The sequence below is a fragment of the Zalophus californianus genome, chromosome 6, assembly GCF_009762305.2.
Source record: "Zalophus californianus isolate mZalCal1 chromosome 6, mZalCal1.pri.v2, whole genome shotgun sequence".
Taxonomy (NCBI): domain Eukaryota; kingdom Metazoa; phylum Chordata; class Mammalia; order Carnivora; family Otariidae; genus Zalophus; species Zalophus californianus.
In genome coordinates, this window is record NC_045600.1 from 140005527 (window position 1) to 140017896 (window position 12370).

The 12370-nt window shown below is 53.7% G+C and overlaps 1 protein-coding gene across 1 annotated transcript in view; it reads left to right on the forward strand.

The window, feature by feature from the left end:
* ACAN (aggrecan) overlaps positions 1-12370 on the forward strand; it is a 63663-nt gene that overhangs the window by 32618 nt on the left and 18675 nt on the right. The window contains exons 6-11 of the mRNA XM_027568787.2: positions 978-1271; positions 2580-3035; positions 4916-5090; positions 5611-5738; positions 6980-7273; positions 9086-9298. Of these exons, the coding sequence (XP_027424588.1) occupies positions 978-1271; positions 2580-3035; positions 4916-5090; positions 5611-5738; positions 6980-7273; positions 9086-9298 (1560 nt within the window). The remainder of the gene's footprint in view (positions 1-977; positions 1272-2579; positions 3036-4915; positions 5091-5610; positions 5739-6979; positions 7274-9085; positions 9299-12370) is intronic.

Sequence of the window (12370 nt, forward strand, 5' to 3'; positions counted from 1 at the left end):
CTGACCAGCCCATCACTGTCCCCAGGGTCACTGCACCAGTAAAGCCCAGCCCAGGCTTGTCACCCTCATGAAGGACAGCCCAGGCCACTCCAGCGTGGGCCCATCAGGAATGTCCTTCCCAGGAGAGCCGGCTGCCTTTCTACCCTCTCTAGCTTCCCTGCCACCAGCCCCCAGCGCCATCCAGGCTGTCCCAATGGGCCAGTTCTGGAGAGCCTTGGTGGTCGTGGGAAGGAACCCAGAGTCTTTCTTTGCTTTGCATGGGGTGCTAATTTTGATCGCAAGCAGAGCTTCCCAAATTCCCCGGGCATGTGGATGACACCCCTCCTCCCATCTGCACCCATCACCCCTCTTGACACTCCAGGCCCTGCCGCCTCTGCCCCCACCCCCACCCAAGTTCAAAGCTTCCCCCAAGCTGGAGATAAGACCTGACGACGTGCTCATTCTGAGGCTGGGAGAGTCCCCTGCTTTCTCACCCGCAGGCTCCCTTTCCTCATTCTCACCCCTGGGCCCAGGGCCTATTAAAGAGCAAGTATTTGTGTACCCATTCTTGGCTCACCAAAGACACGGCCAATCAGAGCTGCCACTGAGCGGGGACAGCCAGGGCCTCCCTGGAAACAGATGCCCACCACCCACACCTACCCCCCCCCCACACACACACAACAGGTTTGTGGAAATAGTAAAAAGGGCTCACAAGGCCCTTATGGACCCAGGTTTGGGAAGCACTGCTCTGAGGGTCAAAGTCTAATGCCTGCTCTTCCCATCACAACTTGAATTTTTGTAAAGGATTGCTTGCATGGGCAATGCTTAACTCCTAGGAAAGATGCCCTGGGGGGGGGGGGGGGGACGTTTCACAGCAGGGCACGAGCCAGGACGCTTTGGAGCAGGAGTTTGGAGCCTAGGAGCTGCGTGGATTCCCTGGGGTTGCACGACAGGAGCGGTGAGAGAGGTCCTCACCCTGCCGGCCCTGTCCTTCACAGGCGACGTCTTCTATGCGACATCTCCGGAGAAGTTCACCTTCCAGGAGGCGGCCGACGAGTGCCGGCGGCTGGGCGCACGGCTGGCCACCACGGGCCAGCTCTACCTGGCCTGGCAGGGCGGCATGGACGTGTGCAGTGCTGGCTGGCTGGCTGACCGCAGCGTGCGCTACCCCATCTCCAAGGCCCGGCCCAACTGCGGGGGCAACCTCCTGGGCGTGCGGACCGTCTACCTGCACGCCAACCAGACGGGCTACCCGGACCCCTCATCCCGCTACGACGCCATCTGCTACACAGGTGGGGCTGGGGAGGGGTCGTGCCATGGAAATGGGGTCCCAGAGGAGGGGAGCTGGGAATGGGCATTGGTTTCTGCCCCTTCAAGGGGCCACAGGGTACCCAAACCCCCTGTCTCAGCAGCCCCTGTTTTCACTAGCTCCTAGAACAGCTAAGGGAGAAGCACCGTAAACGGCAGGATCCAGGTTGGTGGGCACAAAACCATGCCCCCCGCCAGGCGGGCGCCATTACCCACGCTCTTGAATCCAGTGTCCTTAAAAGAAGGCCTACATGGTTATTAAAAAGAGTGGGGGGGGGGAACAGTTTTGACCCACAATTCATTTTGAAAACTTGGACTAAAACTTTTTTTTTTTTTTAAGATTTTATGTATTTATTTGACAGAGAGAGCACAAATAGGCAGAGCGGCAGGCAGAGGGAGAGGGAGAAGCAGGCTCTCCACTAAGCAGGGAGCCAGACATGGGACTTGATCCCAGGACCCCAGGATCATGACCTGAGCCGAAGGCAGCCGCTTAACCAACTGAGCCACCCAGGCGCCCCTAGACTAAAACTTTTCAAAATAAGATTTTTATCTCATATTTTACAGTCTGGGTTAGCATTACAATTACATGCTAGTTCTTAGAGGACAAAGAACATGGACAGTATGGAGCTGCATCCCTGTTATGACAAAACTGGGAACAGCACAGTGGCCTAGCTCCTTCCCGTTTGGCTTTCACGGCCTGACTTTACACGAAGAGGGGCATTTTTTTTTTGCAAAAGTAATGAGGATTTCCCCCAAAGCCTCCCTTAACCTTTCAATATCCTAATCAGCGTTTTTGAAGTGGTAGCACGCCTGTGGGTTTCCTCTTTCCTCAGTGATTGACTGGCTTGTTCCTGCCAGACTCTCGTTGGCTTGCGACGGAGGCAGGCAGTGGTCTTTGGTCACTTTCATCCATGGCATGGGCTCCCACATCTTTGGCAAGATTTCTCAGTTCCACTTTGTAACTGACTTACATTGTCCTGCTGGCTAGTTGGAACCTCAGGTAGCTGGAAGATGGGTGAGGAGGTAGCGGGCACTGCTCAGGAAGGGATGCTGGAGCCGGACCAGTTATACAAGGGATGAGCCACTCGGCCAATATCTCGTGGAATGATGCCTTGGCATTCTGGCAAAAGGAGACAGAAGCCTCCTAAAATGAGTATTCACAGAGTTGAGGCTGCCAGGCACACCGCAGGTGCTTTCCTTCCCTGGCAGGGGAAGGAGGAGGATCCGATGCTCGTCTCCCTCAAGCCAGCCCCAGGTTGAGCCACTAAAGCCCATCTTCCTCCCCGCCCCAGGTGAAGACTTTGTGGACATCCCAGAAAACTTCTTTGGGGTGGGCGGCGAGGAGGACATCACCATCCAGACAGTGACCTGGCCTGACATGGAGCTGCCCCTGCCCCGAAACGTCACCGAGGGTGAAGCCCGAGGCCACGTGATCCTCACTGTGAAACCCATCTTTGGCGTCTCCCCTACTGTCCCGGAGCCCGAGGAGCCCTTCACGTTTGCCCCGGAGCCCGAGGAGCCCTTCACGTTTGCCCCGGAGCCCGAGGAGCCCTTCACGTTTGCCCCCGATGGAGGGACCTCTGCCTTCCCTGAGGCTGAGAACAGGACTGGAGAGGCCACCGGGCCCTGGAGTGTTCCCGCCACGCCCGGCCCAGCCTTCACCGCCTTCACCAGTGAGGACCATGTCGTGCAGGTGACGGCAGTCCCAGGCGCAGCCGAAGTTTCGGGGCGACCACGATTGCCAGGGGGTAAGTGCCCGCCCCTCCGGGGGCTGCATGGGGGCTGGGGGACAGGTGGAAAGAACTTGGCCTAAGGATCTGTACCTTCAACTTAGCCTGAGACCTGGGCGAAGCCTTCCTTCTCTCAGACTCGGTTCCCATTGCTTGTAAAACAAGGGGGTAGGCCAGAGAGTGACCCCCACACTCTTTTGCCACAAAGCGTTTCCTTCAAATGAAGCCAGAGGCGGAAACCGGAGTATGTGTCAAGCAGGTAAAGGTACGACACGGGTCTAGGTGAAGCAGGACCAAGAACTGGGGTTCTTTGGTCCAGGGCCACCCCCTCCCCCACGGGAGGGGGGCCGTGGTGCCATGAGGCACCGCCACAGAACAGTCGCTTGAAAACCACTGTACGAGGTGACCCTGGGGCTCCTCCCAGAGCTGACCTTCTGGGACGGGGGTCAGCAGACCAAGCTCCAGCGGCCACATCAGCTTGCCACCTGTTTCTCTATGGCCCACACCCTAAGGATCGCTTTACAGTTTTAGATAGTTGGGGGACAAAGTCGGACTAAGAACAATCTTTTGTAACATATAATGAAAATGACATAAGATTCAAGGATTCAACGTCCACGAATAGAGTTGGACTAGAACAAAGCCACAGCTACTCGTCAGTGAGCTGTCCGTGGCCCGGATCCATGGCCCTTTCCGGGCTGCAGCCGCAGAGTTGAGTAGTTGTGACAGAAACCATGGAGCCCACGAAGACTAAACTGTGTCCTTTCGGTCCCTTTCCAGAAAATGCCTGCCAGCCCCTCTGCTAGGATGGGAGTGTTCCAGATGCTTTAATAAAAGTCTGGAGGCTGGGGATGTTATAGAGCTCAGCTGGTCCCCAAACTCCAGTGCAAGAACAGGAAGGACGTTCTGGGGTGGCTTTTGTAAAGGCCTCGCTGGTGCCCCCTCCTGGGGGAAGAGCAGATGGACACTGCCATCCACCATCACACCCAGGATGCCACCAAGTGGGATTTCAGCCTGAATTGCCCAGATGAATACAATCTGTTGGGAAGGAGAAATTGTTTCCAAGTTTTCGGGTAGCCCCCCTGACGGCTGGGTCCCAGGGTTAGCCCAGGACTGGAAAGAGTCCCGCCGGCTCTGTGTGGGAAGGCGCCAAGGGACAGATGAGCATCGGCCACAGGACAGGACAAGGGACGTGGGACGGTGTCAGACCAGGGATTTGCAGCTGTGACATAACCTGGCCAATGACCCCTGGAAGTGTCAGAAACAGAGACCAATGTGTACGCGGCAGACTACAACGGGAGAGGTGGAGTCAGTGAGCAGCTCAAGGGCAGGGCTCTGCCCCTTTGAGAACCTGGCAAAAGCCACGAGGCCACTCCCCAGAATGTGCCCGGTGCACACCCACAAAAACTCGGGCCAGCACTTTCAGGGCAGGCACCCACCCATTGGGCCCTGGGCCAGGTAGAAGAAATGCCAGTGATTGTTCGATATATTCCTTAGCCTTTTCTGTATTTTCCAAATGTTCTTTGATGAATGCTTATTCTTTTTATAATGAGGAAAACGCATTTGTTTTGAAGAGGAAAGGGACAAATGAGCAGCCTAGGAGTGAGGAGCCAAAGAGGAGGGTTGGGGACACCCAGGGCGAAAGAGTCCTCCAAGGCTCTCTCAGGGAGATGGATTTCAGGAGCAGCTTGAACAAGCAGAGGGAACCAACTCAGTTAAGAACAGGATCAGAAGTAGGAAAGGAAGGAGGGGATGAAGGGGAGTCATTCCTGAAGGAGCCAGGGCTCCCTCCCTGCCCTCAAAGCCGAAGAACCAGGCCCCATGGGCCCCGGCATTGAGGTATCCAGTCCATGCCCTGAGCCTACGTTGTCTCTCGCTCTCTTCCTCTCCTCCCCACGCAGGGGTTGTGTTCCACTACCGGCCTGGCTCCGCCCGCTACTCACTGACCTTTGAGGAGGCTCAGCAGGCCTGCCTGAACACTGGGGCTGTCATGGCCTCTCCGGAACAGCTCCAGGCCGCCTATGAAGCAGGCTATGAGCAATGTGATGCTGGTTGGCTGCAGGACCAGACCGTCAGGTGAAGGACAAGCCCCCCCAGCTCCCCCCCAGCCCAAAGCAGACCATGAGAAGTCGGGCTTGGGGAGCAGAACCTGTCACAGCACCCAGCAGAATGGGCACCTGCTACACTGTGCAGTAATTAATTAATTAATGACTCCATGGCTCCTCCCTTAATTTCTCCCCCAGAACCAAGGCATATTCTGAGCGGGTGGGGAAGGACCCCAGGTGATATTAAGTCCTTGGTCATTTACCCCCAAGGGACAGAGAGGGAGAATCTCCCCTCCAGCTTGATTCAGTGCCCTTCCATATAACGGGCTCTCTTCTGAAGCCAGGGATTCCCCCAGCGGCCTCCAGACCCTTCCCCCAGCCACACAGGGACATTGCTGCATGAGGAGCTCCCTCCTGGTTTGCATCCCACCAGACAACTGAAGACGCGCCCCTGCCCGAGTCCCCAAGAGACCAGCCAGCCCCTCCCTGGGCCCTGCATCCCCCAGCCTCTGGAACAGGCCTTCATGTGCCCCTCCTGCCCTCCCTTGCAGATACCCCATCGTGAGCCCACGGACCCCGTGTGTGGGTGACAAAGACAGCAGCCCAGGGGTCAGGACCTACGGTGTGCGGCCACCATCAGAAACCTATGATGTCTACTGCTACGTGGACAGGCTCGAGGGTACGGCCCACGTTCTCGCATTTTGGGCCCCAGCCAGGCAGGGGGCTAATGGGGAGACACAAAGTGGAGGGGGAATTATCATCCACCTGGTTCAGTTCCTGTTTAAGAAAGGCTGGCCCAGACCCTCTCTCAGATCAAGCTCCTTCTCTCCCTCCTGTGTGGTCCATGTGGGTTTCCCCAGCACTGCAGGCTAGCCCTAGTTCCTTAAAAAAGCAGTGATTTCTGCTGACAAATGAGTCTTTACTTATTACAAATAAATGTCATCTATGCCATCTGCCTCGTGGAGAGACCTGATGCCCAGGAACAAATCAAACACTCTGAGAAATCCTGCAGTAGAAAACCTCTTTAACTCTGCTTAACCAAGCAGCGCAAGCTTACTTAACCACAGACCTTTTCTTTTGTTTCATTTCAGTTCTTTTCATTTCAATTAGAATCACCAAATTACTGTTCCACTGAACCCAATTTTGGAAATGCTGATGTTCTGGAAAGATTTCGGCATACCCACTCACTTGTTTTGGGACGTGGGGCAAGTTACTTAAACTCTCTGGGCCTTAGTTTCCTCATCTATAAAATAGGGGCTGACTGTGCTCATATGAGAGCCTTTGGTGAGCGTTAAATGAGATATGTGTGACAAGTGCCTGGTACAAGTAGGTATTCAGTAGGGGCGCCTGGGTGGCTCAGTCATTAAGTGTCTGCCTTCGGCTCAGGTCATGGTCCCAGCGTCCTGGGATCGAGCCCCGCATCGGGCTCCCTGCTCCGCGGGAAGCCTGCTTCTCCCTCTCCCACTCCCCCTGCTTGTGTTCCCTCTCTCGCTGTCTCTCTGTCAAATAAAGAAATAAAATCTTAAAAAAAAAAAAAAGTAGGCATTCAGTAAATGTGAACTTCCTTCCCCCAGATCAGACAGGCACCTGGGTACCGTTCTGCGTATGGGGACCCGAACCCCAAGAGTGGCTCCAGGACCCGCCCCTCCCCCAATGAGTTCCCAGGGGTGGGGGTGGGGGTGGGGGGCTCGGCATCCAGGAGCTCCATGCTTGAGTGCTGTGGTGGAGCGGGGAGCACAGGGGGTCGGTGTGTGACCGGACAATCTAGAGAAGACGGAAGGAGGGAAGGTTGTTCCCACATAGAAGGACCGACTGGTCTCAGTTCAGTTGCCCTATCTCCCCCACCCCCTGTCCCGGGTGAGCAGAAGCTGCTCCGGCTGTGGGCATGAGGGTCACACGTGTCACCTGATTCTGCCGCAGGAGAGGTGTTCTTCGTCACACGTCTGGAGCAGTTCACCTTCCAGGAAGCCCTGGCATTCTGTGAATCTCACAACGCCACCCTGGCCTCCACGGGCCAGCTCTACGCCGCCTGGAGTCAAGGCCTGGACAAGTGCTATGCCGGCTGGCTGGCGGACGGCAGCCTCCGTTACCCCATCGTCACCCCAAGGCCCTCCTGCGGCGGAGACAAGCCAGGCGTGAGAACCATCTACCTCTATCCCAACCAGACTGGCCTCCCCGACCCGCTGTCCCGGCATCACGCCTTCTGCTTCCGAGGTACGCCTTCTCGCCTCTCCTCCAGCCTCCCTTCTGCCTGGCGCGTGACTCCTCTGGGTTCACCCCTTCTGGCCCCCGTCCTCTATACCCATCCATCACAGCAAGGAGGAAAAATTCAGCCCCTCTGGGGCTATCATGACCTTAGGCGTTGACCCCAAGGCAAGCACATCCTTCCAAAGTTCCCCCAGAGACCAGCAGAGAGGTGAGTGAGAGCTGGGGCTCTAAATCAGGCAGACCTGAATTTTAATTATAGCTCTGCTGCTTAGTGGCTGTGTAACCCGGGGCAAGTCACCTAACCTCTCTGTTCCTCTGCTTGTCTATAAAATAGTGATATAATCGTTCCTGCCTCAAAGAGTCGCTGTGCAGATAAACTGGGATAGTGCATACAAAACACTTGGCGATGTGCCTGGGACATAGTAAATTCTCAGTAAATGTCAGCCTTATTATTATAAATAACACACGCATACACATATATATACTATTTTAATTTGTACACCCTTGCCAAATTTTCTTCCGCTTATAAATATGTCTGTGACGTGTTGAGTCAAAGTATTCTTTTACTCTTCACTAAGCACCAGAAATTCATGGTTTGAATTGACCCACGCTGAGGACCCACTGCCGCATCAATCAGTCCTCATTACCTGCGGGAGTTCTGAGAGTGATGTCATCACACAGCCCAGGGGGTGTGGCTAGGGCGTGGCCAAGGCCATGCTGGGCTCTGCCCAGATGAGACCCCCCCCCCCCCCCGGGTCTCGATCTACTGCAATGTAGATTGTAGTCGCAGCTTGGGCCATGTTTTATATCTGATGCATCAAGACTGAGTGTCTTTGTAACTTCCCGTGAATGTATCATTATTTCAAAACAAAGTTAACAAAAAATAAAACCTGAGCTTTCGCCAGCTTCTCAGATTTCCGGGGTCACCTTTGAAAACCCAGTTCAAAGGAAGCTCAGCCCCACTGTGCAGCCTCAAGAAAGTCAAACTCCTCCCAGAGGATGTGTTGAGGCTCCTGTGTTGGTACCCCTCTCCCTGCTCTGGGCTGCAGAAGCCAAACCAGTTAGCCACCCGGTACGTTCTTAGTCTTGCATGCCCACTGGCCCCCACCCTCCATGAACTCGGTCTTTTCTGTAACTGCAAAGAGATTTGGCCTCCTTCCCGACCGAGCCCACTGCTGGTTTCCCCTAAACCAAAACAGTGACCCCCATCAATAAATCCCACCTTCGGCCTCCAGTGCCAGGACGATCGTGGATTTTAAACAGCAGCCTCCTATTTTTGACCCAGACATACTTGGAACCTAATCTGTCCCCAAGAGAGGCGGCGTCATGCCATCGTCGAGAGCAGAGTAGTCTGGCACCAGATACTTGCCTTCGAAGATGAGATCTGCCATTTATAAGCCAGTGGCCCTGGGCAAGTCATTTAACTCTGTGCCTTAGGTTTCCTACCTGTAAATGAGATCATAGTATCTATCTCATAAGGCTGTTGGGGGAAAAATGATCTTATATACATAACACCTTTAAACAAAGCCTGGCACGTATAATACATTCTGCAGAAGGGATGCCCCAGGCCCCCCTGAAACAATGGGGGTGCTGATGGTCTGTGCATATCAATATTGTGTAAGTGAGGCAATCAGCTCTCACAGAAGAAGACAAGAGCCATCCTCCTGGGCTTGGCGGGGGGTGCGGGCGGAGGTCGAGGTCCAGCAAGGTTTTTGCACCAGCCTGGCCCCCCTCAAAATCCCCTAGTCCCCCTGGAGAAGGGCCAGCCTGGGATGGGTGGCTGGCAGAAAGGAACGCTCACCACGCACCTCTCTTTAGGTGTCTCAGCAGCGCCCTCTCCAGGAGAAGAAGAGGGTGGCACACCCACCCCCTCTGTCGTGGAGGACTGGATCGCTACCCAGGTGGGGCCTGGTGTGGCTGCTGTCCCCGGGCGGGAGGAGACCACCACAATCCCAGACTTCACCATTGAGCCAGAAAACCAGACGGAATGGGAACCAGCCTACAGCCCAGCGGGCACTTCCCCACCGCCAGGTCTGTATGGCCAGGGCTCTGGGGTGTATCCTGAAGTCGCAGGTGTCTGTCTGCCTAGGCCCTGGCCCAGCGGTGGTTCGCTCCCCGGGACCTGTGCTCTGTTTCCCCGGCCCGGACACTAGCTGGATATGCTGCCGGGGGGCAACGTCAGCCACCTCAAGTGGCCTCTAGGACAACTGCCAAGGCAAAGAAGGGGCAGCCTTGATCATAAAATACACCTCTCTCTCCCTCTCTGTCTCTCCACCCCCCAACTCGCTGTTCCCTTCTTTTTATTTCTCCCACCTACACACTGCGCTGCCCATCACTGAGCCGATCAGAGGGCTCTCAGTCTGTCCTCCTGCATTTACACCTCTACCCTCTAACCTTTTACAAACTCTCTTGTAGGCAGATCTCCAATAGTGGGGAAAGGACCTAGAGGGGTCATTGGAAGTGTGACTGTGACCTGTCCCCTTGCCTTGCTTCTCCTTCTGTGTCCCTCTTCTGGGCCAGGCAGCCCCAGCCAGCAGCTCCTGAGCCCCATCTGTCCTGATCAAATCAGATGGAACTTGATGGGATAAAAGCTTCAGTCCCCTAACCGTGTTGGAAAAAGTGTTTTGTGGCCATAAGGTTTGGGATAGGCTGGCTTACAGAAAGATTAACAGCTTTCCTCACTGCAGACCTTCTCAGTGCCTTGGATATGCTAGTAAGTGCTATAATGCAAAGGGGTTGATGTATTCAAAGTGTCCCAAATGAATCTGACCAAAAAAAAAAAAAATTTTTTTTTTCCCCCATAGAGCATTCGTATATGGCCCAGTTTGGGTAAGGCTGAATTAAAGCAATGCCCAGTAATGTGTGTGTGCTTAGTAGTCAGCTTGCCGGGGGACAGGTTCATTTGAAGAAATGAGTATATCAGAGCTTCGCACTACTTCATGTAGTCACTCATTCAGTGCGCTGTTCCCAAGCAGTTTAGTCATGCCAGGCTGGGTGCTGGAAATGCCAAGTCTGGTCTCCCTCCATGCTGGAAGGTGAGGGTGTATCGGCAGAGCAGGTGGGATTCTGGCCCAGAGACCTCACCCAGCAGCCATACCTGCCTGTGACCCTTTCCTCACCCTTCACCAGGACAAGAATAATCAAGTCCTGTTTGGCCTGAGTGTGTGGCTTGGCACAGGATTCTGGCAGCAACCAGTGGGAGTTTCCATGGGAAGGGAGTCTAACGGGCCCCTAGAAATATTTTCCATACTTCAGTTCCCTACTACTTTGGCCATATCAGGAATCATCTGTACTGTTGTTAACTCTATGTCTTTTTCTTTAAATTGACTTGCTTTTAAAAAGAAACCTAAATTTATTTAAAAGAGAAACATTTTATCATGACTGTTAGTGGCCACCCCAGAGTGTTTCTGGTATATATATGTACACACACACACACACACACACACACACACACACACACACACACCCCTAACACCCTCTTGTAAGCCACCGCTACTATCCTGAACCCCCCACCCACCTCCACGATTCTCCTGTAAGCCAGAGTAGGCTGTGAGCCTGCCCAGTGGGACTAGCACCTGCTTGGCTCAGGTCCTCTATCTGAGAAATAAGCCCAAAAAAGAACATGCAAGGTCCAATCCCAGCTAGATGTTTTTTGTTTTGGTTTATTTTGTTTTTTAAGATTGATTTATTTATTTATTTCAGAGAGAGTGCGTGCGTGCACAGGCAAGTGGGGGTGAGGGGCAGAGGGAGAGAGAGAAGAATCTTTTTTTTTTTTAAAGATTTTATTTATTTAGGGCGCCTGGGTGGCTCAGTTGGTTGGGCGACTGCCTTCGGCTCAGGTCATGATCCTGGAGTCCCGGGATCGAGTCCCGCATCGGGCTCCCTGCTCCGCAGGGAGTCTGCCTCTCCCTCTGACCCTCTCCCCTCTCATGTGCTCTCTCTCTCTCCCATTCTCTCTCTCTCAAATAAATTAAAAAAAATCTTAAAAAAAATATTTTATTTATTTATTTGAGAGAGAGAGAATGAGAGATAGAGAGCACGAGAGGGAAGAGGGTCAGAGGGAGAAGCAGACTCCCTGCTGAGCAAGGAGCCCGATGTGGGACTCGATCCCGGGACTCCAGGATCATGACCTGAGCCGAAGGCAGTCGCTTAACCAACTAAGCCAGAGAGAAGAATCTTAAGCACACACTGTGCTGAGCACAGAGCCTGACGGGGGCTTGATCTCATGATCCTGGGATCATGACCTGAGCCAAAACCAAGAGCCGGACGCTCAACTGACTGAGCCACCAGGTGCCCCAGCCAGCTAGGTTATTTTTAAATGCCAAAGGAAACAAGATAGAAAGAAAATAATGCAACCATGATTATTTAGAATGATGAGAGTTTTTCACTCTGTTTTCCAAATCCTTTTCACTAGCACTCTCAGAATTTACAAAAATGATGTATTTTTGCGAACAGTACTACCTGGCCTCCCTGCCTCAAAGGGATGGCTTTGGATGAATGATTCTCAAACTCGAGGGGGGCATCAGCATTGTGAAGGTTCCAGGGTGGGGGGGTGGGGAAGGGGCTTATTTAAAGACAACATGCCTGGGTGGCTTAGTCGGTTAAGTGTCAGCTCTTGGTTTCTGCTCAGGTCATGATTTCAGGGTTCTGGGATTAAACCCCATGTTGGGCTCCCCACTCAGCAGGGAGTCTGCTTGTCTCCCTCTCTCTGCCCCTCCCCCCGCTCATGCTCTTGCTCTCCCTCTCTCTAAAATAAACAATAAATATTAAAAAATAAAATAAAAATTGAAAAAAAAAGACGACATGCTGCCCCCACTCTAGAGTCCCTAGAGGGACTGGGGTGGGGTCTGAGAATCTGCTTTTCTATCAGGCTCCCAGGTAATGCTGGTGTTGCCAGTCCAGGGACCACACTTTGCAAATCATGGGTTTAGATAAATGAGATGATTGTGTGGAGGTACTTGAGAGGTGACCTCCATTACTTTCCATGGTAGCCAGGCCCCTACTTACCTGGGTTGTGTGGATGGCGCCCCCTGGAGTCTCAAAGAGCACAGTTTCCTGGTCCCTTCCCTCCTTCCTTCCCCAGACACTGTGCAAGGTTCCATT